This window comes from Castanea sativa, chromosome 8 (genome assembly GCF_040712315.1).
Source record: "Castanea sativa cultivar Marrone di Chiusa Pesio chromosome 8, ASM4071231v1".
Taxonomy (NCBI): Eukaryota; Viridiplantae; Streptophyta; class Magnoliopsida; order Fagales; family Fagaceae; genus Castanea; species Castanea sativa.
Window position 1 is genome coordinate 54,152,982 of NC_134020.1, and position 24,460 is coordinate 54,177,441.

Sequence of the window (24,460 nt, forward strand, 5' to 3'; positions counted from 1 at the left end):
AGATTTTTTTTTCCTAGGGACAGCACTAGCCGAGTTAAGAATTTGTCATGGGTGAGTAAAAAATAGAATGATTAATTTTTTTTTTCTATATATACAACTTCTATATTATATAATATATATACAATAATTTAAAATAATATTCTAAATACAATTTAGTATGCAATATAATTGTATTGTATAATTGTCTAAAAAATTATTGAAAGTTTAAGGGTTCGTTTGGTTAGGAGGATGAAAAAGTACTAGGCTGATAGAAAATATTGGGAGGATAGAAAACTAAGAGTGGATAGAAAATATTTTATTTTCTACTCTATTTGTGTTTGATTGGGAGTGTTGAGTTATTTAGACCCTTTAAAACACAATTGGATTAACCAAGTTAACAAGCCAAGTTATTACTTAGTCCAAATTCTAGATCTAGGTTAACACAATCATATAATCATATCAATGTAAAGTACGGAATATAAAAGCACAAAGATATGATGACCCAGGAAAACCAAACTAGTAAAAAACCTGGGGAGGATTTAATCTAGCTATTTTCAAGGTAAACCTGAATCCATTATGAAAGAATCGAAGTTGTACAATAGCGACTTAGACCACTAACATCCTATTGCTACCCACTAGTAGAAACTTACTCACACGACCACGTGCAAGCTCCGAGACTATGGACTCCTTCTTTCTTGGATTCTCTAGCAAATACAAGCACTCCCACTTATATATCTTTAAACTCTTATGGCAGCAACTGAATGATCATCAAGCTCTCGAAGAAATCTTCTTCTTGATAATCCTAAACTTGTGTGAGGGCAAGCACCTCTCAGATCTCACAAGAGATTCACACAAATAACAATATGAGCAACCTGAAAAACGTGACTAGGGTTTGTCTTTTATACCTAGGGAAAAGCATAAAATCCTACACGTCATTTGGGCTTAGGGCTGAGTTGAAAATTCTGCAGAAAAAAAAATCTGCACAACTTTCGATTGTTCGAGTCTAATTCTTGATCGATCGAGTCAGGCAGAAATGCACAGTAACTTCTACAGTTAACTTGATTCCAACTTTACATAAATATCATACTTTGAGCAAGTCTAAAACATAACTAGACATCTGTTTTGATCATTGTTTGCCAACAATACACATTAGAGCTCTAATACATTAGTTTCTAAGTACTTAGAACCTAATAGGGAGGATAAAAAATTCTTTTGTTTAGTTGAGAAGAAAAATGAAAGGTTAGAAAATGTAATTTATGCACATTTACTTTCATGCCTTTCAAGATAAATAAATTAAAGGTTTATTATATATTTTTTAAATGTTAATTATAATATATATATATATATATATATATAAATAAAATTATTTTGTTTAGACTAAACTTAACAAAGAGTGAAACTCTATTTTTCTAACAAGTTTAATTTAAAGTCAATCCCATCATTTTTTTTAAACAAAATTATTTTTGTTTAATCCAAACTTAACAAGGAGTGAAAAGTCTATCTCTCTAACAAATCAAACTTAAACTCAAACTCAAACGTTGATAATTTTTCTCCAAATTTGCGAGACTAATCATGAATACTATAAAAGTAATGCAAATCGCAATATTCTTTTTAAGTTGAGTAAAGGTATGAGTTTTTCTTATGTTATTTTCTTCTTCTCTACTTTGTTAATTTTTTTTTTACTTTATGGTTTTTCATATATTTTTTAAAAAGTTATTTTCATATATGAACTACCAAACTCTCTTTAATCAGTTTTTACAAGATAAAAAAACTTGCAATAATTGAAATTATTCTTTTGAATATAATATATATATATATATATTTTTTTGTTTCAATAATTTCTAAGTAGTGAATCATCTAATTCTTTAATATTTTTTGGTCTTTTAAAAGTTTCAATATTTGAATATTTGAGTTATTTTTTTTGCAGTATCTGAAATTGTTTGACAATTTTTTTGTAAGCTATTGCAAAATCAAGCAATGACTTCTTCATCAACTTGTAATACAAGTTGAAGTCAAACAAGATTAAATCATGCAATTAATGGAGTAGTTTCCTAATCAATTTAAGATTTTATAAAATTATGTTAGTCTATCTCACAAATACGTAGGTTCCCGTGCATAGTACAGGTTAACGACTAGTATATTATAATCTCAAGTTTTTTTGAATGCATGGCCTCCACGCTTGAACAATTCAGGTTTTTTTTTTTTTTTAATATAAATTTTGTTATCTAATTGAAAAAACAATACAACTTTATTGAAAAAACAATAAATTTTGTTTTCTTATACGTGGAGTCTTGCATGGCCTCCACGTTTTAGCAATTGATGCTTTTTTTTTTGGGCCCTATTTATTTGGGCCTTAACCAATTAGAACAATTAGTTCTTTTTCTATTCACTATTCACGAATCTCAATGATTTGCCTCTAGCAGCACTGCGCAGCACCTTGTCATTGCTTGAATTCTCTTTTCATATCTGTAGCTATGTTAAGAAGAAAGAAACTTCTCGGCATCCAAAAGAAAAACATAGCTTTGGCAAGAGAAAGACAACATGGAATAGGGGCAAAACAGTCATTTGGGTTTCTTCTTTTATTTTCTACTCGATTTTCTCTTTAATTTAGAGAGATGCATTTTGATTGGCCAGATGGAAAATACTGGACCTCACCGTTTTCTTTTCTCCGTGTTTTCAACTCAACCAAATAAGGATAAATGACTTTTTCTCCTCAGTTTCCTTCTTTATCTTTTCCATCCTTCCTATTTTCAACTAATCCAAATTTACTGTAAAGATTGGTAAGACATCAACAATAGAATGCACAAACAAATGGAGTTAAATAACTAATCATACATCTTGTCAAATTAATAATAACTTATTATATTTATGTAATATCAATTAAGTAAAGGATAAAATTTAACTATAAAATTAGTTGTAACCTAAGGCTACAACCTTACTAAATAAAATAAATATTACTAGATATTTTGAGAATGTAACAGTTGAATTAGACGTTTTTTACACTCTTAATATACTTGTCAAATTTTGTGTTAATCGAATATTATTTAGTATATGATCTATAAGCTTATTTTTTATGCATAATCTTAAATTACAAAAACTAACAATTAAAACAATTTATTGATGACATAACTATTGGTTTTTAATTTTCTTGAAATTTTACAAGCATGAAAGATATAAGAAGAAAATGTAATCCAACGGTGGAATTCTCAAAATTCACCTCCAATAAAAAGATATTGAGTAAGATTGTAGCCTTACGCTACAACTAATTTTGTAACTAAATTTTGTCCACAAGTAAATATATATGATAAAGAAAAACACTAAAACACCTAGGAGCATGGTTGGGAGTAAATGTGAAATTAAGAAAAAAAAAAAAAACTGATATAAGTTTTTGCTTTTGAAGTGTATGGCCTTTTAATCATATATGTGGTCACTCTCTTGGAATTGGAGCAAGCACTAAAAGATCTCTTGGACTTGATTTTTGGACTTGGAAATCTATATAGCACTTATTCAACTACTTGATCGAACAAAGAGAAGAACTAAGAAACATAGCAGGGAGAAAGAGAAATAGAGAGAATGAGGAAAGAATCATAGGTGTAGATATAAATTTGTTGGTTGTATCGGTGGTGTAATTTGTTGTTAATAAAGAAGAAAAGTGCAATGAAAAACAACTTCATTTGTTGTCAATGCCAAAGTCCCGAAGATAAGGTTTATTATTATTTTTTTTAATGAATGAGCAAAAATTTGAAACATTTTTTTTTCTTTAATCTGAAATTAAATTTAAGAATAGTGTTATTAGTCGTTATTGGTTTTCCCCAAATTTGAACATCTCCCAATGAGAATCTGATTCGGCCTCCCTTATTGGTTGACAACGAGTATATATATGGTTCTCCACCACCTGATGGGTTGAGCACTAGGTCGGGTATGGGTTGAGGACAAACCCAATTTGATCCAACTTGTGGACACTCCTAATTAACTATGGTAGGTTAATTTGAGAATGTTGTAAATTTTTATTATTTCCCTAACTTGATTGAATCAAAATATGACATCAAAGAAAATAAATGTTAGAATTCTACAAATGATTAGAAAATTAGAATTTAGAGATATGAATAAGTGGTAATTGCATACACAATTTTTTTTTTTTAATACATCAATAATTGGAGGAAGAAATATTTGAATCATGGGGTTTTTAGAAATATTAGGAGGTGCTAATCAACTGAGTTACAAGTACATGGCTCTTAGCTTATTGCAATGGGAGATTATATGTTTATTACAAATGATAAGATTTATTTTGTTGGAATAACAATAAAAATCTAATTGTTGCGTTCAAGAAGGACAAACAATATAATTAATTTCTCAGTTTCTGGATTTAAGAAAAATGAGGATCCCTCAATTTTGTGAGTGAAACGATTAAACAACTCATCCAGGATCTCATTTCCAAAATGTTTTTCAATCATTCCTTCCAATACGGCTCTCAAGTATAAAGAACGCATCGAGGAGCTCTGCAAGATAAGATGCTTCTTCTGATTATTCAATACTTCCATTCTCTTAATGCTGAAATTTCCATTTCTTTCTATCAATGCTTTCAACTTCTTAGGGGGGGTGTAATAAGCTGGCACATTAAAAGAATCCACTTTTGCTTCCTCGACTAATCCCTACAATAAAGAACAACCTTAATAACCTAATGTAAAAACCACGGTCTATGCTAACCTTCATCCTACAATTGCTATTGTCTAGTGTCGACTTACAAGGAATTTTTATATACACTCTAGCCTAGACTATAGAAATTGCAACCAACAGTACCCTTATTCGAGATTAATTCACAATGTCTATCTAGTATCCACCATCTAAACTAGTCAAAGTATCATATTGTGGGAAAATTAATGTCAATATCTCATAACTTTGGTGAATAGTGTCCCTTAGTTTGCTAATTTTAATATTGATATAAATTGTAAAGTAGACAAATTGTAAATTGATCTCAAATTTAAAGGCTGGTATAATATTTTCAAGTGCATAATATTGTAAGTTTAGGATGGATAATTTATATCTCAATTCCACTTGGTGTAAGTTGAACTAACTTGGAATAAAGTTTTTCTCCAACCCAAGTTATAGGAATCCTTTAACCTATTACATGACATTTTATAAGACTATCCATGTGTAGGTGGAGAAAACCTATCATATGTTTAATTAAAATCATTTGATTAAAATTCCACTTTAATTCTTATTTGAGTTGTCACGTGGTGGATTGGGGGAATGGAAAATGATATCCTAGCTATATATCCTGCTAACCAGTGTATGTGGAAAAAAACCAATTAAATTATCAATGGCATCAGTCATCCTGGTTTAATGGAGAGGAATTGCTTACTTACCACTTTGGCCATATCCATTAGGCAAGATCCCAGAATGTCTAGCTCTGTACCAGTAAATGTGTCAGAATTGCTCATGACATCAAGGACGGCAGGTACAAAGAGTACTAGTAACCCTCCGACCACAAGCTCTTGTGCTCTAGAAAACAGGAAGGACTCCATGTCCTTGGAAAATTGAGTTTCATAAGCCTCCACAACTTCCTTTGTCGCATTTGTGTAGTGAATTCTCCCTTTATTCCATGCAGGAGAGCTTTCATCCGTAATCTCAATGGGAATCTTGGAGAGCCAGTTTAGTGCACAAGAGGAGTGAATCAAATGCAAAGATGCCTTGGGAAACAGGCAACCATGGAAAGAACCCGGTACCCCAGCTGCAAAGTATTGCCTATTGGGAGGGAGGGACTTGAACAGAGTATTGAAATCATTGGAGACATTGTCATTAAAGAACACTAGAAAGTCTGGGATTTGAGCATTTACTCCTTTCGATTTGTATTTGAGTTTTATAGCCTCTACTATATTTTGCACTGTAATGAAGGTATTGGCTCCTGTAGAACAACCCAAATCTACTATACAAACTGGGTTTTTAGTACCACAAAAGGTCTGGATGTCAAAGTGATTGGCTATAGCCTCGTTGATTTTTTCTTTGGCAGCTTCCACAACTCCTCTCTACAGAACAAGGGGTGATTATCATAATTAGAACCATGAAATTCACTATATATTTTGATTGGCTGCGTTAACCTAAATTTGACAAAGAATTCTAACATAAGCTAGATTCGGAATGTAATTTTCTAGGAAATGAAACAAAAGAAGTCCGAGTAATCAATATTACAATACTTCCAACATTCAATCACCTCTCCTATATTTCGCAAAAATGAAAGTTTTATGCACTAGGTAGGACATTTATTTGCTTTTATATTAAAAGACTGCCATGCCCTCAAATTGTTATTTTCATCATATTCTCTCAGGATAATATATGTAATGTAAAGATACTCATCTTCTGCAATTATTTTTCTTAAACAGTACTTTCAATTACTCATCCCAGGTTCTGTGTAGAAAATAGTCATTGACTCTCATAGGAAAGTAACTTGGTCCACTGTGCTAGGAAATTACAAGTGATTGCTATGAAGCAGGACAGTATAAATTAATTTAGTTTCTAACTGATTTCATACAAGACGTTGATGCTTTCAACAAACACACCAATGAATGGCAAGAAAAGTGAAAAAAAAAAAGTTCTAAATATTAAAGAATACCTGATAATTGGAGTTTTGAGAATAGCTATAAGGTCCCTCTCCTCCATTCGGTGCATATAATTCAGGCAATTCATGAGTCCTTTTGTCCTCCATTCTCTCTCTCAGAGACACACAAACTCAGATGCACCTGCTATTTGTAATTTTTTTTATGCGCGTGCCTTTCGGAGTTTGTTGAGAGAAGATGTGAACATAAAGGCAACTCGGAACGGTAAAAACTATATTTATTTTTTTATTCTCAGCAGGTAGAATTAAGGCGAAAATTCTATTTTAGTCTCTACAATATTTTAGGTCATTGTCAATTTGGTCATTGTTATTTTTAATTTGCTGTCAATTTAATCCATACCATAAAATCACAGCTTTTCTTATATTTTCTTGGTAACTAAACACCATAAGACAATTCACATTTATCAATCTTCAACTCCAGTAGATACACATATCAATTCAGCAATTGAAAAAAAAAAAAAAAAAAAAAAACCCCAAAGTTGGACCATAATGATTGCAAATTAAAAATAAAATGGACCAAAATTGACTATTACTAAAATGAAAGGAATAAATTAACGGTAACCAGGACCAAAATGTTATTTTTTGGTTAAAAAAATTAACCACACCAAGCTAAAATTGTGCAGAAGATTTGCATGATAGATTTGTACGAGTCATGATAAATACAAAGCTGGACTAGTTATTTGCCGTCCCAGAAACAGTCCCTAGTACAGAAAACCTGTGAACAAGAAAAAGTTTCAGCAATAGAAAACAAAGATCATAGAGGACCTGGCCACTGACTCTGTACTTGAAAACAACAAAAAATTTATGGCGGTTTGCAGTTTGGATTTTTGATGTTGGACGTAGGATCTGGCAAAGTGTGATCATGATGCAACATTGCAACTTATCAAAGCTTCATACTGATCACGTTTGGTAATGTCCAGATGTGACCGACATGAGTCTATTGAGGTCCAATTATAGGGGATGGTCAGATAAAATTGGTAGGATGCACAGTTACTAAAAAATTTAAGATGGTACATTTTTAATTTTTTTTTAAAAATAAATTCATAAATACAATAATTTTCATAACATTTTTTTTATAATAGATAAATGTGTTGATGTCAAATTGATTGGCTACAACCTCTTGACCTTTTCTTTGGCATCTTTCACAATTTCTCTTTATAAATAACAAGAGGTTTTTAATATTTATTATAACTAGTCATTTAACTCATGCGATGTACGGAAAAAAATTAAGACCAAATATTAAGATGTTCAGGTTTAAATATTTGCCTAATTTTAATTATTTGAAAGCTGAATCAACTCTTATTTAAGATGAAAGATGTAGTTTAAACATTTCTTATGAAAAATTATCAAATTTTCACAAATAAGATCATTAAAAATGAGAAACATATGAATGTTATGAAATAATATATTACAATAATCATAACATACTCTTAAATTTGGTTTAATAAGTAATACAAGTTAGCTCAACTGGTAAAGTCTCTGATAGTTAAATAACAGATCTGAGGTTCAATCTCTGCTTACACCAAAAACTGATTGGTGTCTTAGTTTAATGATAAAAAATTATTATCAAGAGCGGACGTCATAAGTTGAAAGTTGAAACTATCTAAAAAATAAAAAAAGTATTACAAAATAATTAGTAAACAAAATAATATATAATTGAGCTTGTATCTTGAAGCTTTATTCAATGTCTTTTTGGGTTTTGCTTTTTGTAAAAGTTTCTAATTCTCTTTTGTTTATTGTTTAGCTATTAGATCCATACAAATATTCTAAAAGATCAAACATGCTAAAAACGAAAGATATTAACCAGATATGATCGTGCCCTTAACTCTTCCAATTAGCCTGGCTGCTCCACCAAAAGTCCAGCTGTAAATGAACCACCAACGCACTTTCATTCGAGCACAAATGAAATGAGATGAACCAAGGTAAAATATGATCGAATAGAACTCGGTTGGAACTGCTAGAAAATATGTGACTTCATAAAAACGTGTTTGGATACCTTGGATCGGGTGGTTTATTTGGGCCAAAATAGAGCTTATTTAGGCCATTTTAGTGACATTCTTTGTTGTTTTTAGCCGGTTCAACTATTATTCAACTCATTCAAAGACTTTAAGGTCATCTCTTAATCTTTTTTTACTTTCTTGCTTGCATTTTTGAATTTTCTACCTGTTTATTTGCACTATGACTACTAGACTTGAGCTTAACCGCTAAGAGTTCCCTTATGAGATCTATTAAGTTTGATAGAAAGAACTTCATCTATGTATTAGCTCTGATCAGTAGAGAAATTCTTAAAGAGGAAAGGGATAATTTGATCATTTTTCAAGTGACGATCCATCATCTTCTAAGATTTGTGAGTGATACTACTATTTTAGACGGCTAGACTATCTTTCTCACCTCCATTGCACCAACAAGCATTTGAAATCAAGAGGACATTCTTATCATGTTTCTCATGCTATTTAGCATAGAACCCAATGGTGGGGCATTTTGTTGCACCTTTGATCTTCGAAGTTCATTTAGGAGTGTTTGCAACACATCTGTTCTGTAACCGAGAATATCATTTCTTTGTATGATGTCTTTAACTTAAATTTTATGTGGTACTTAAAGACTTTAAGTGTTACTTAAATTTTAAGCAAGCCAATTAGTGATTTAGGACAAGAAATGGGATTTAATTTTTATCTTTGGTTAATTTTTGAATTTTTATGTGATTTTTTATATTTTAGCATTTAGGATTATATTGCAAATTTTCAACAAAAAAAAAAATCCATAAATCATAATAAAGAACAAACTTAGAGTTGATATAATTAACTAAGAAATCAAACAAACAAAATTCTAGCAATGTTTTATACAACAATATCTAAATATTCAAACAAAATCCTGCTATGTCACAGCCAAAAAAGTACCACTGAGCCTAGAACGAAACTTGTGTCCTCATTCTTAGAATAAGAAAATTAACATAAATAAACAAAAAAAAAAATGATACTAAGATTTGAGCAATATGGAGATTCAAAGAGAAGGGGTACTATATTAATGTAGAGAGAGTAGCATGGCTAGGGTTTTGGTTAAACAAAAAGACCTCAAATATGAGAAAAAATAAATAAATTTGATTAAAAAAAAAATACAATTCGTACTTGTGCAGTCATGCAACGCACACAAAAGACAATTTAACCCAATGGCCTCTCTTCATTTACAAGGTGGCTCTTTGATCGGTCTTTGAATTCGCATTGCACAAAAATTGCAACGAAGAACAAAGAAAAAAAAAAAGACAAAAGAACTTAAATTCATAGAGAAGATAAAGAGGAAAAGAAGCATTACGTTTGTAATGGACCAAAGAAATCGGGTTTTCTGGATCTTCGTTGGAGATAAGATATTGGATTGGAGTGAGAGAGAAGGAAGGTGGCAATTGAAGCTTAAGGGTTTCACCATGTGTAGAGATTTTAGAAACTTGGAGTAGGGTTCTTCAAAATAAATAATAAAGAGAATAAATCAAATTTGAAAAATAATAATGATGTGAAAAATTGTGAAGACTCCAACGCTTATATGGCATAATATAAGGAAGTCAACAAATAATCAAACATCTTTCATTTTATATTATATATATAGATTAGAACCATAAAAATAATCTAAGGGTATAGGAATTTGGAAGGTTATTTTCTTAGAAATAAATTTAAATAATTTTGGGTGATTAGTTTCAAAACACCATCTTGCCCTCAAATTGTTAGACTTTATCCACTATATTTTATCAGGGGAATTTAAAATAAAAAGACTCATCGATCTTCGGCATTTGGTTGTCTTTATACATTGAATTATATATCCATCCTTAGCTCTTTAAGAACAAATGCATTCTTATGTCTCATGGGTGGGGCTATAAAATAATTTGATTCCAAATTAGTTTGGAGTTTTTTTTTTTTTTTCATTAGGTAATATGTAACTAAAACTACACATAAATAATCTCTTTAATCACCACATAATAGGTTGAAGTAAAATATTCAAATGAGTTTTTAACTAAAAATTTTCAACAATAAATGACTGGAGTTGTTCATAAATATCTTCAAGTTCTTAAAAAAAAAAAAAAAATCATAGCTGCAATCCTAACCTAGGAAGGTACTGATTTTTGGTGCATTGTGATTAGTAATTCGCAGTGATTGTCATTGAGTAGGTCAATATCAATCATTTTATGGTGCAACATATATTTAAAAAGTTGTAGTTGCTTTAACGAACACCATTAAATGGCGATGTGATACAAACCACCAAATAGGAAAATAGATCAAAAAGTATATTTGATAGGTGGAGTTTTGAGCATAGCTGTTAGAGCCCTCTCCCCCGTTCATTGTGTATGATTCAGATTCAGGCAATCCATAGGTCCTCTCTCTCTCAGAGACAGAAATTCACATATAAATTCTTGCTATATATTTCTACGTGCATGTCTTAATATGTTTGTTGAAAATAATTGTCATTATAAGAGCATTACAATTGATGCAATATTAGTCGTCTAAGAAAAGTGTTCACCAATATATTATTTCCAAGTGATGTCAAATACATACTATAATTTGAATCTTGATTATTTTCATAAAGGAGAAGAGATGATATCATTGAGCTATAAGGCTATATGTGTGATGTGAAATCCAAAATACACTTACACAACACACTTAATCAATCCCTAATTAATCTAGGTGATAACGAACTCTATTTAAATATCTTTGACATCTTGATCCCACATGGAATTATTAGGTTGACTTTAATACCATTTGTAATAACTAGGATCATCCCAATAAATGATTGATGCGGGACTTCAAACACATCTATACAACACACACTCTATCAATTTGAGCATCACAATACATGACCAATGGTTCGATTTTTTGTCAAGAACTCCTCTTTCATGTAATCACATAAGCTTTTGTCTTCTTCAAAACTAATGATTGTTGATCTTGACTTTTGCCTTGGTTCAATATGTTATATTTTGGTACTTCTATTTAGAAGATTGTAGTATACTTTTTAAAGTTGTAATTTACAACTATTATGTGTTGGCTTTAATTTCGTGCCAAATTTGATTGTAATTCTATTCAATCTTTTGTACCTTATATTTTATGCGGGATTTATTTGTAAGGGTTGTGCGTGAGAGACAGAGTGTGAAGACTCAAGGCATCTATTGAAGACAAAGGAGTTTTCGCGGGTAGCTCGCGACTAGCTATCCTGCGAAGTGATGCATGTGCCCAGCACATGACTAGAATGCGAAAAGTCATGATAAATGGTAACAGCTGGTTTTTGCGAGTGTTTCGTGGGTAAGACCTTCCCGCGAGATACCCGCGAAACAGTCTGTTTTGCTATTTTGTCCTATCTGCTCTACTATATCCTCATACACACTATATATACCATCATTACCCACATATTGAGTGGAGAGCTTTCAAAGAGAAAACCCTAGTCTCAAACCCTTGATAGTGTGAGATTGTCATACCACAATTTTCTACGCTATCCATTGTGGTTTTCCTCTACTCCTATCTCTTTATTTCCAAATCCTTGAGAGGTTGATAACCCAAACACTTACCACATTCATACTGAGGTTGATAACCCACAATTATGCATTTTTCTTAGGGTTTTCTAGTCCTTCCCGTCAAAAAGAGTGATACAAGTGTTAAGTATAAGAGATCACTTAACCTTACTCATCACAAACAAAGAGCCACAAAGCTCACTTGCTTAGTTGTGCATAGAGATGCTCATCTAAGCTAGAAGAGATACAAAGTTTAGAGAACTCTGTTTCAATGGCCATTTAAGGTTCACAAAAACCAATGTACACATACACACTGTTTTTGTATTTTTCTAAAATTTTCAATTTTTTTAAATTTTTATATCAAAAACAAAATAAATAAAACTGAAAACTAACAAACAAAAACATGTAAAACAAAACAAAGGCAATGCATAAAACTAAACTGACTCAAAACATTAAAGCAAAACACACAAGTAATGTAAAACCAAAAACAAGAAGGGGATAAAAAGAGAGAAAGTGACTAAATCACTTGGAACCCTTTTCCTTCCACACCTTGGAAGAACATTTCCTTTTTCGTAAACCCTTAAACCGGCGGTGAAGGGGAAGAATTGAAACCGTTCAAGTTTGAAAGGAACATGAGGGATTTAAGAAGATCTCCAAGAGAAGCAAAGGAGGATGGAAATTGATTCTAGTTTCCCGATGCAATCATGCTATTGCTATTTTGAGTGGCTAACCACTAATAGCAATTCAGTCGTGTATGACTAGCTGCTCTACAGTGATGACAGAGATGCTGCTTCTTCTGTTTAGGCTTTTAAGAATTAGCCTTCTTAGCCCTAAGATTTTTAACGTCTTTCTTATCCTGCTTTGGAGGTACTCCAAAGATAGATTTACCCTTGTCTATGTTCTCACTAGCTACTTCATTTTTGACATTAGTGTTCTCAATTTCAACTTTATTACTAGGAGGAACAAAAATAGCAGTACTAGAAGAAGTAATATTAGAAGAAGAGAGATCATACCCTAAACTAGTTCGATCGACAGCAGATTTCTGTAGACTGAGCATTTCATCGAGCTTAGCGCTTAAAGTCCTTTCCAGCTTAGCGCTTAAAGTCCTTTCCAGCTGAGCTCTAACTTGGAACAGTTCTGCCTCAAGCTTCTTGATCTTTTCAGCCAAGAAGTTATTTTCAAACCTTAGTGCTTCAATAGTTGATTGGCTTTATCAATCTTTGTGGAAAGCTCTTCACGCTCAAGCTCCACATCACTGAGCTTCTTGGTGATCAACCTATACAACTTCTTATGCTTTTCTAAGACCTTGTTTAACTTTGCATAGGCTGTGTGGATGTTATCTTGTTCATCCATCTTCTCAAACTTGGACTCCACTAATTCCTCTTCTTCATCCACATCTTCAATAATCCCCTCAGTAGGATTGACTATGGCAGTAAAGGCATTCAAAATTCTGTCATTCTCATTGTTGAAATCATCTTCAGGCTCGGTGTCGCTCAATGTAGCAGCAAGTGTCATGCTTTTCCCAATAGTTTTGAGATATGTAGGGCACTCCTATCTCATGTGTCTGAAGCCTTGGCACCCAAAACACTTAGGTCTAGTAGGAACAGTGTATTTACTGCCATTCCTAGTATCCCTCTTCCCTTTGTCTTGGCCCTTGAACTGAGAAGAATTGGATTGCCTATGGTCCTTGTCAAAGCTCCTCCCACTGGTATTCTTCATGAACTTCTTAAATTGCCTGGTGATGTAGGACTTCATCTTAGAATCTTTATCATCTGAAGATTCTTCCGTCTCGCTGCTCTTGGCCTTCAGTGCCATGCTCTTGCTCTTGCTAGACTTCTCGATTCTAGACAAACCTAACTCATAGGTCTGTAGATTTCCAACCATCTCTATCATAGCAATACGTAGCCAAAGTCTGAGCTGCAAATATTCTGTAGTACATGCAAAATTGCAACTTAAATTTGGGAAATAGGCTAGCACTTGATGTTAATGTACAACTGGAACACCAACAGATAGATCAGATTGTTACCTGGATGAGCATATAATAATTTTCAACCAAGTCTAAATAATAAACAAAATTGGATTGGGTGCCATGTCTTATGAAATAGAAGTCATGTCTGCAAATTAGGAAATTAAAGATTAATAGCTATGTCATCAAAAAATTGTTTAAATTGTAAGTTTTTGTAGTTTAAAATAATACATAAAATATAAGCTTATAAATCATATGATAAATAATATCCGATTGACACAAAGTTTGACATGTGTATTAAGAGCGTAAAAAACATACAATTCAGATTTTCAAAAATATGTAATAATGTTTATTTTATTAAGGTTGTAGCCTTAGGTTACAATTAATTTTGTAGTTAAACTTTATCATTCATCAAAAAAACAACCAAAAGGAGAAACAATAAACACTCCAAGGAAATACTTTTTTCTATAGACACTCATATAGGAAGATTTTCAACTCAAGCAGCAAAATTGGCTTTACATTTATCTAGTGAACAGATTATTGTCTATCAAATATATCAATCACAACCTTCCATTTTTCTAATTTTCTTTTATTTATTTTTTTTCCATAGAAAAAAAAAATCTAACATTGTGATTGAAAGAACCATAAATTGAAGATATTTATGAACAACTCAAATTATTTACTGATGAAAAGTTTTAGCTCAAAACCAGTTTGGATATCTAGCTTCAACCTCTTATGTGACAACTAAATAAACTATTCACGTGTAGTTTTAGAGTCTGTTTGGATACTGCTTATTGCTGAAAACTAAAAACTAAAAACATTGTAGCAAAATAATTTTTAAATGTGTGAATAGTATTGTAGGACCCAGTTTTAATGAAAATTTTGCTGAAAAAAGTATTTGCAGATCCCGTGAACAGTGCACGAGACCCACTATCCAAAAACGCACTGCTAGAAAACGCGCTTCCAAACTAGTCTTAAACTCTTAGTCACATGTCACTTAATGAATTGAAAAAGACAGTTACAAACTAGTTTGGAACTAAATTATTTTGTCATTTACTATTTTATAAGCCCCACCACCTATGAGACATAAGAACGCATTTGTTCATAAAAAGCTGAGGATGGATAATTCAATGCATAAAGACAACCAAATGCCGATGAGCATTTTAATGTTAAATTCTCCTGATAAAATATAGTGGAAATAACAATTTGAGAGTGGTAGTGTTTTGCAACTAATCACCCAAAATTATTTAATTATTTTCTAAGAAATTAACATTCCAAATTCTGCTACTCTTAGATGATTTCATGGTTCTAATAATGATGAATATTAAAAACCCCTTTTCTGCTAAGAGGAATTGTGGAAGCTGCCAAAGAAAAGATCAAGAGGCCATAGCCAATCACTTTGACATCAATATACATATGACATATCTATTATGAAAATGTTGTGAAAATTATTGTATTTATGATTTTATTTAAAAAAAAAAAGTATACCATCTTAAAATTTTCTATAAATATGTATTTACAAATTTTATCTAACCTTCCTCTTGTAATTGGACGTCAATCAACTCATGTCGGTTGCATCTGGATATTACCAAACATGATCACTGATGGGACTGACGAAGTTGAACATAGACGAGTCTGCCTCCACAGACGAACCTGACCGATCATCTGTGTCATTGACGAGAACATTAAGGCCATTCAATGCTGCTAATAATGTCCCGGACCGTTACAGCACCAGCTAGACGAACCGGTGGGAACGCATTAAAACCCATTACTCCGCCAGAGACGTTATCAGGGGAGACATTAACACCCCAACGGCTATAGTCCACAAGGATATATAAAGCCCATACAACACCCATACGAGGTACATACAACATCACATCATATACTAAGTTATTCTTGATATTTTGACTGCTACCTTCTTTCACACTGACTTTGGCATCGGAGGCGTTGTGGCAGGCACCACACCGGTGACCATTCGAGTGAGTTCTTGCTTCCATAGGTTCGTCAGAGTACAACCGACACCATCTGGACAAACCCCAAAGCAACCGACGAGATTCTGTTTCATCAATCACTATGAAGCTTGATAAGTTGTATTATGATAACATTTTTTGCTAACATATCTCATATTTAGTAGTTTTTGATACCATTGATAAATCTCATATGGTATTATTTGATATCAAATATCATCTCGGATAGTAGAGTACATAGAAAAATGTGTTGTAATTATAGGGTGAAGGTTAGCATAGACCGTGGTTTTTACATTTGGCTGTTAAGGTAGTTTTTTATTGCAAAGAGAAAGAAAAAGTGGATTCATTAATGTGCCAGCGTATTACACTCCCTCCAAGAAGATGAAGGCATTGATAGGAAGAAATGGAAATTTCAGCATTAAGAGAATGGAAGTATTGAATAACCAGGAGAAATGTGGATTCATTAATGTGCCAGCGTATTACACTCCCCCCAAGAAGATGAAGGCATTGATAGGAAGAAATGGAAATTTCAGCATTAAGAGAATGGAAGTATTGAATAACCAGGAGAAATGCCTTGTCTTGTAGAGTCCCTCGTTGGAAGGAATAATTGAAAAACATTTTGGAATTGAGATCCTGGATGAGTTGTTTAATCGCTTCCCTCACAAATTAAGTTGAAGGATCCTCATTTTTCTTAAATCCAGAAGCTAATCATATTGTTTTTCCTTCTTGAATGCAAAAATTAAATTCTACTATAATTCCAACCAAATAAATCTAATTATTTGTATGGTTTTAAAAATCGAACTGTTCAAAATATTGCAAAGAAGGTATGTTCAAAGTTTTTAAGATCAAATTGAGATTTAACTAAACTTAAACTGTGATGAAATAATAATTATTTTAATAATTAATAATATAAAATTTAATTAATTAAATATACAAAATTTAGTAATATTGATTAAAATCATATAATGTTTAAAAATATTTGAATATATCTTGATTAAAAAATAAAGAGTAAAGACTAAGTAGAATTTCTCTTCTTTCTCAATAAATAAATAAATAAATAAATAAAGTAGAATTTCTCTTATTAGTTTTTAACAAATCTTACAAGACAGATAATAATTCAAAAGGTTTAATAAACTAATTTATTTAAAAATCATTGAAAACAAATAAAAGAGAATATTCCACATAGTTCTTTCCTAGTTGCTGAAAAGACAACTTTGTCTTTTATGTTTTAGAATAAAATAATTAAAATTTAAACTCTATCTGTACGTTTTGCCTAAAAAAATGAACCTCGCCTAAAAAAATGAACCCCACCGAACCGTTGACACTCACCGACTCTTCGTCTGTCTCTTTCGCCTCCTCTCACTTCTTAAGCACCACTCTCTCTTGCTCCCTCTGCCTCACTTCATCAACCTCTCTTACTTCACTTATTCACCCTCCAAACAAGCAGATTGAAAAAGCCTCTGGTCTATTTCAAGCCATCTCATCAATCTCTCCCCAAACAAACAGATCCGGCAAAAAATAAAGGTAACTATGACTTTTGAATGTTTGACAATCATTAGTTATTGCCTGTACTTTACACGATTTTTTTCTTCAAACTTATTATGATTTATAAATATTTTAAGTAGAGATGTTGTGAAGGAAAAAAAACACTATTTATTTGAGAGAAAATATATTATATTATACGAGAAATGTTAACCTATGCTTTATGCATATTTGTTAATAAATTATTTTAAGAAATACTTTATAAAAAATAAATTAATTAAGATCTGTTTGGTTTGTTTGCTCAAACTCATATTTTTACATTTTAAACAATTTTATACACTTTTTCACCCACACAAATTTAAAAAAACTACAAAAATTTCATCTTAAACTACCCTACCAAACACCCTTTAATGTTTTGACAACTTTTTCTACTTCTTACTAAAATAGTGTTGAAATTTTCCTAAAATGATTTATTAACAATTACCCTAAAAGCAGCCTTTACCATGACACCCTTATTACATACCGGATTTATTATTGTTATTTTACTTCGTCCTCTATTAATTATTATCTTTTTCTTTTTTTTTTCTTTTTTTTTTTTGTTTAAAAGAATAACTTGTGTGTATATATACACACACATAACAAATATTTGGTAAAAGATATAATTTAGCTACAAAATTTGTTATAGTCATAAGTTACAATCTTACCTAATAGCTTTTTATTGAAGGTGAATTTTGACAAATTCACAATTGGATGACATCTTCTTCTTATATTCTTCATACTTGCAAAATTTTTAAAAAATTAAATATCAATAACTATGTTATCAATAAATTATTCAAATTACAAGTTTTTGTAGTTTGAAATTATGCATAAAATATAAGCTTATATATTATATAATATTCGATTGATACAAAATTTGACATATATATTAAGAATTTAAGAGCATAAAGAACATGCAATTCAATTGTTAAAATTTTAAAATATGTAGTAACATTTATTTTATTGTGTAAGGTCGTAGCTTTAGCTTACAACTAATTTTAGCTAAACTTTGTCCTTTAGTAAATGCACAAATGATTTGAATTTAATAATTAATTCTTTCAAAAAAAAAAATTCTACAAGTTAATAGTTAATAACAAAAACATTAAATTTGCTATGTAACAAAAAATGAAAAGAAAAAAAAAAACAATTGTAAGCTTATCTATGGAGAGCATTAAAAATAATTGATTCTCAAAAGAAAAACATCAACATCAACATCAACAATAATAGAACTCCATCTGTAGTAAGATAAATAACGTGGAAAACTTTGTAACTCTCCTTTTATCGCTAATTAAAAAAAGAAGTTCCCAAATAGAACTCCATCAACATCAAGAGAAAGTATACGCTTGGATTCCATGTCTCTCTCACTTGGCTTCAAAATTTTGTTGAATTTCTAGATGACCGTCTATCTATGAAGAACATCACCAACAACATTAAAATAAAATACTTTGTATCTATTTTATTTATCAAATGAAATAGAAATTAACTTCAAAAAGAAAAAGAAATTTGATAGAATACCAAAAAGAAAAAGAAATAATTTGATAAAATACTTGGATTCCATGTCTCTCTCACTCGGCTCTCTCTCTCTCTCTCTCTCTCTCTCTCTCTCTCTCTCTCTCTCTCTCTCTCTCTCTCTCTCTCTCTCTCTCTTAAAAATCGACGTTCTTTACTTTGGGATAATCGGGAATCCACTTTCTCTTCTTCTCTTTTTGTTTTCTTTTTTTTTTTTTTTTTTTTTTCTTTTTTAAATATTGGGATTCCACGTTTTTAGTTCCTAGCCTTGCTTCAAGTAAACATTCAAGCAGTGTCGTGTTAACTGCTAACTGCTAAGGTTTTTTTTTTTTTTTTTGAGCATATAGTGCTTAAGTATAAGTTGGCAAGGTCAATCTGTGAAGTTGAAAGTGAATCTTTTGGACGATAAAATTGAAGAAATAATTTATTGGTGAACACCTTTCTCCTAAATAGTGCATCAACCATTATGCTGTTATAACAACAACCGCTCTCAACAGACATCTGAAGACATAAAGACACATATGGCAATGAAAGGAGGAGAGGGCCCTGACAGCTATGTTCAAAACTCCACCTATCAGGTTATATACTTTTCGATCTATTTTATTTCCTATTGGGTTTGTACCACATCTCCATTTAATGGTGTTTGTTCCTATCAAAAAAAAAAAAATGGTGTTTGTTGAAGCAACTACAACTTATATGAAAATGGCTGGGTGGTTTGTGCTAGGCTATCTTATTAAAATTATTATGTTCATTGAGAACTGGGGATCAAATGGGTAATTCAAAGAATTGTTTAACGTTGCAATTGATGAGTATTTTTACGTTAGATACTTTGATGGTTTATTTAATTTATTTTGAGATAAAACTTTCGTGATTCTAATTATTATGATCAATATAAAAAATGTTAATCATCACTTTGTGCTGTAGAGAGGGATTGTGGAAGCTGCCACAGAAAAGATCAATGAGGCCATAGCCAATCAGTTTGACATCAACACCTTCCCAACTTCTCCAAACCCAATATGTATAGCAGACTTGGGTTGTTCTACAGGACCCAATACCTTCAGGGCAATGCAAAACATAGTAGAAGCTATTAAACTCAAATACATATCAAAAGGAGGAAATAGTAAAATCCCAGATTTTGTAGTGTTCTTCAACGACCAGGTCTCCAATGATTTCAATACTCTTTTCAAGTCCCTTCCTCCCAATAGACAATACTTTGCGGCTGGGGTACCGGGTTCTTTCCATGGCCTCTTGTTTCCCAAGGCATCTCTTCATTTTATTTACTCCTCTTCTGCAGTACACTGGCTGTCAAACATCCCCGTGGATGTTATGGATGAAGGTTCACCTGCTTGGAATAAAGGGAGGATTTTCTACACAAATGCACCAAAGGAAGTTAAGGATGCCTACGCAACTCAATTTGCCAAGGATATGGAGTCCATCCTATTTGCTAGAGCACAAGAGCTTGTGAGTGGAGGGCTACTGGCACTTTTCCTATCAGGCATCCCTGATGTTATGAGCAACTCTGACTCACATACTGGTATAGAGATAGATATGCTAGGATCTTGCCTAATGGACATGGCTAAAGTGGTAAGTAAATATTCCTTCGATTCCTTCTCTTTTTCTCTCCTACCTTTAAACTTATTCTTATTTGCACAAGTCAAGTTTATGTTGTTTTTTGTTTTTTTACATATATGATTGATATGAAATCTATTGTTAATTTAATTTTGATAGAATATATCTTTGCCTATGAAGGCTAATACTCCGTTTGCTTCAACATTAATATTTTCTAAAAAAATGTTTTGTTTTCCAAAATGTATGTTTTGGAAAACTATCTTATTTTCTTATATTTAATAATGACCTCAAAATGAGATAGAGTTCTTTTCAATAGTTTCCATATTACATTTTAACTTCCTTTATTTTTAGCGTGGCATGAGATAAAGTTGTTTTTCACAAAAAAAAAAAAAAAATCATTAGAAACAAGTTATATTTTTAACAATTTCCTTTAACTTAGATTTTCTAATACTACCAAATATAGGAAAACGCGAAAACTATCTTTACTAGAAAGTTTTAATTTCCATTGAGAAATTATCTTTACAAGAGGTTTTTCATTAAAGTAGTGTTTTACTATCAAACTATTGAAAAATTCTATTGCTAAATTTTAAACAAATATAATTTTAAAAAATAAAAATGAAAATCTCATAAATGAATTCCAAATTAAATTCATCTTCTTATGTTGAAAATTGTATCAAACCGACCTTGATAGCAAAACATTGCTTCATGACAAAGTTATTCTTTTGATAAGGCATTGATCATGGTTTCCAATTGCAGGGATTAGTCAATGAAGCAAAAGTGGATACATTCAATTTTCCGCTTTATTACCCAACTCCTAAGGAATTGAAGGCATTGGTTGAAAGAAGTGAGTATTTCAGCTTTGAGAGAATGGCAATATTGAAAAACCAGAAAAAGCATGTTACCTTGCAGAGCCCATCGATGCGTGCTTTATTTTTGAGAGCCCTCTTTGAAGGATTACTTGTAAAGCAGTTTGGAAATGAGATAATTGATGAATTGTTCGATCGCTACACTGAGAAATTTGCAAGGTCTTCCTTTTTCTTAAATCCAGAAATCGATAAAACAATTGAATTGTTTGTCCTCCTTAAACGTAAAATTTAGATTCCAATTATATTTCGACCAAAAAATCTTATGACTCCCAATAAAAAGAGAATACTCTGTATAAGCAACTATCTCTATTCAAGCACCTATATTTGGTTAATTATTATGAAAATGATACTTATTATGAGATATAATGCATGCTTTTTATAACAAAAAGTAATACGTGAGTATATAAGTGTATTCACTTATCTCATTTCCCTTCTTCTGTATATATGTGTGTATGTGTGTGTGTGCGTTTGTTTCTCAAAAAAAAAAAAAAAAAGTAATACGTGTGTTAATGATTTATTGACTTTACATGCACAAATTTATTGTGATTGTATGTGTTTTTTTGGATACATGTTTATAGATTGCGTTTATTTTTCAATAAATATATAAATGTATTATATAATAAAGTATTAGATACATCTACTCTTAAAGTATTCATTAATAAAATCCTATTTAATTTAGCTTTTAGCTTTGAGCTTATATCTATAGTTTCAGCAAAAAGTTAAATAAAGTGTCTGCAATCTGACATTTAGACTAAATGATTAAATGTAAGCTATGAAACACAAAAACAATTCAACTTACACTTAGACTAAAGACTGAGTCAATAGATAACAAATTTAACCTATCTTTTTGAAAAACTCAATGAAACCACTGGATATGAATAGTTTGAATAAGTACAAACCAAGGCCAAAATGGGAATATACCCCTTTTGTTGAAAAAATCCAGCAAAATGCCCTCTATCTGAAACTATTTAGGGATATGTCCATGTTTTAAACTCGATTTTCTAAAAATTGAGTTTCAATGAAAAATTTGATTTTTAGAAAATCAAGTTATAGGCAATCAAACTTATAAAATAAATAAAATAAAAACCTGCATGGAACTCGAGTTCCATGCAAGTTTTTTCAAGCAACTCGATTTTTGCCAAATCGAGTTTCCAAACAGGGGCATATCCCTAAATAGTTTCAAACATGGAGAAAATGCTGGAAAGTTTGGCTGAAAGGGTTAAAACCCCATTTTGGCCTACAAACCAATCAAGCAAACAAGAGACAGTATCATTAAAACCATAGACCTTGATAGGTTTTATTTTCAGCAAAAAATAAAAATAAAAACCATCGAACATGATCATAAAGTCAATAGTCATAATTTGACTAAAATGATCAATCAATCAAGGAATTGACCATCCAAACATGCTAACGAATAAGCACAGCAAGTAATAAATCAACATACTCTACATCAAAGATGACTACACAACTCAATTAGAGTTAAAGCATAGTACAAAGCAAGTAGTTCAACTAAGAATATGAAATACAACTTCAAAATGCATAGCTAAAAGTTTAGAAATGTAAAGGCCTTATAGCCGAATTAGCATCTCTCTATGCACAAAGTGCTTGGGGGGATAGGGGGAAAAGGGTTCGAGCTGCAGGGTTGGCAGCATGTTATAATTATTTCTCAAAAGGTTTAGAGATGTTTGGAGATTATAACTAATGTAGTGAAGTACCATAAATCAACAAAGTTCATCTCCCTCTGGAGAAGAGTCAGAGAGTGAGTCATATTGTATTTTTCTTTTCTTGCTAACTCCCTGTACCTCGGGAATGTAATATGTGTGTCGCAAAGCTTCTCATTTGTAATCTGTAAAGTTGTGATTTACAACTATTTTGTGTTGGCTTTAATTCCGTGTCAAATTTGATTGTAATTTTGTTAAATCTTTTATACCCTGTACTTTATGTCGGATTTTATTGTAAGGGTTGTGTGATAGAGAGAGAGAGTGTGAAGACTCAAGCTTTTGAAGGCAGAAGATTTCTCGCAGGTAGCTTGCGACTAAGCATCCCGCGAAGTGATGTATGTGCCCTGCACATGACTGGAATACGAAGAGTCATGACAGATGGTAACAACTGGTTTTTGCGAGTGTCTCACGAGTAAGGCCTTCCTACGAGATACTCGTGAAACAGTCTGTTTTGCTATTTTGTCCTATCTGCTCCACTATATTCTCAATCACACTATATATACCCTCATTACCCATATATTGAGTAGAGAGAGTTTTAGAAGAGAAAACCATAGCCTTAACCCTTGAGAGTGTGAGATTGTCATACCCACAATTCTACACACCATCTATTATGGTTCCTCTACTCTTACCTCTCCATTTCTAAATCCTTAAAAGGTTGATAGCCCAAACACTTATCACACCCATACTGAGTGTCTAGTGTGTTTTGCTGCTGCTGGGAAGTATTGGAAGAAACCAATATTTGGAGGGCTTAGGTGCATTGGGTAGACTAGGCTAGAAGGGTCTTTTGATATTCATGTATCCCAACTTATTGTCTAGCAGATCGATTTACCGCTTGGAAGGTGGCAGAGAGGTTTTTTGCCAAGTTCTTCGGTTTCCTCTTCGATAACACATCGAAGTGTTATCTTATATTTGCATCTCTCTTCCCTACTCTTTCAACTTTCATTTTACTACTATGTTTTGTTGAATATGACTTAGAGTAGTTGTTTTGTTTGTTCGCTCGCATTTACTCTATTCCGCACTTAGTGTAAGTTATAATAAAATCAACCGAGCCATAATCTTTGTTTTTGGGGTCTAAACAGCTCTTGTGTTTTTAACACAATTCCGAGCTTTCAATTGGTATCAGAGCGGGTGCGCTTACTGTGGTTTCATTACCTAAGTGCGATCCAAGACCCTTTTTGTGATGGATCAGTCACAATCTCTAAATGTTCCACCATTCTTTGATTGAAGCAACTATGTTTTTTGGAAAGTTCATATGAGGGCATTTCTT

The 24,460-nt window shown here is 31.8% G+C and overlaps 2 protein-coding genes across 2 annotated transcripts; one reads left to right on the forward strand and one right to left on the reverse strand.

The window, feature by feature from the left end:
- Positions 1–4,134: 4,134 nt before the first annotated feature.
- Positions 4,135–6,772, reverse strand: LOC142607158 (loganic acid O-methyltransferase-like). The gene is made up of 3 exons (XM_075778584.1): positions 6,590–6,772; positions 5,346–6,005; positions 4,135–4,631 (listed from the first exon to the last, which is right to left on the reverse strand). The coding sequence occupies exons 1-3, from the start codon at positions 6,680–6,682 to the stop codon at positions 4,290–4,292; spliced, it is 1,095 nt and encodes a 364-aa protein (XP_075634699.1). The 5' UTR covers positions 6,683–6,772; the 3' UTR covers positions 4,135–4,289.
- Positions 6,773–17,512: 10,740 nt separating this feature from the next.
- Positions 17,513–21,704, forward strand: LOC142606563 (loganic acid O-methyltransferase-like). The gene is made up of 4 exons (XM_075777879.1): positions 17,513–17,534; positions 19,535–19,615; positions 19,962–20,621; positions 21,363–21,704. The coding sequence occupies exons 2-4, from the start codon at positions 19,559–19,561 to the stop codon at positions 21,702–21,704; spliced, it is 1,059 nt and encodes a 352-aa protein (XP_075633994.1). The 5' UTR covers positions 17,513–17,534; positions 19,535–19,558.
- Positions 21,705–24,460: the final 2,756 nt, after the last annotated feature.

Excerpts from the sequence above, each read along its gene's own strand:
- LOC142607158 (XM_075778584.1), bottom strand. The coding sequence starts at position 6,682 with ATGGAGGACAAAAGGACTCATGAATTGCCTGAATTATATGCACCGAAT. Across the intron at positions 6,006-6,589 it reads CTCAAAACTCCAATTATCAG|AGAGGAGTTGTGGAAGCTGC; the intron begins GTATTCTTTAAT and ends CTTGTTCTGTAG. Across the intron at positions 4,632-5,345 it reads TAATGGATATGGCCAAAGTG|GGATTAGTCGAGGAAGCAAA; the intron begins GTAAGTAAGCAA and ends TCTTTATTGTAG.
- LOC142606563 (XM_075777879.1), top strand. The coding sequence starts at position 19,559 with ATGGCAATGAAAGGAGGAGAGGGCCCTGACAGCTATGTTCAAAACTCC. Across the intron at positions 19,616-19,961 it reads TTCAAAACTCCACCTATCAG|AGAGGGATTGTGGAAGCTGC; the intron begins GTTATATACTTT and ends TTTGTGCTGTAG. Across the intron at positions 20,622-21,362 it reads TAATGGACATGGCTAAAGTG|GGATTAGTCAATGAAGCAAA; the intron begins GTAAGTAAATAT and ends TTCCAATTGCAG.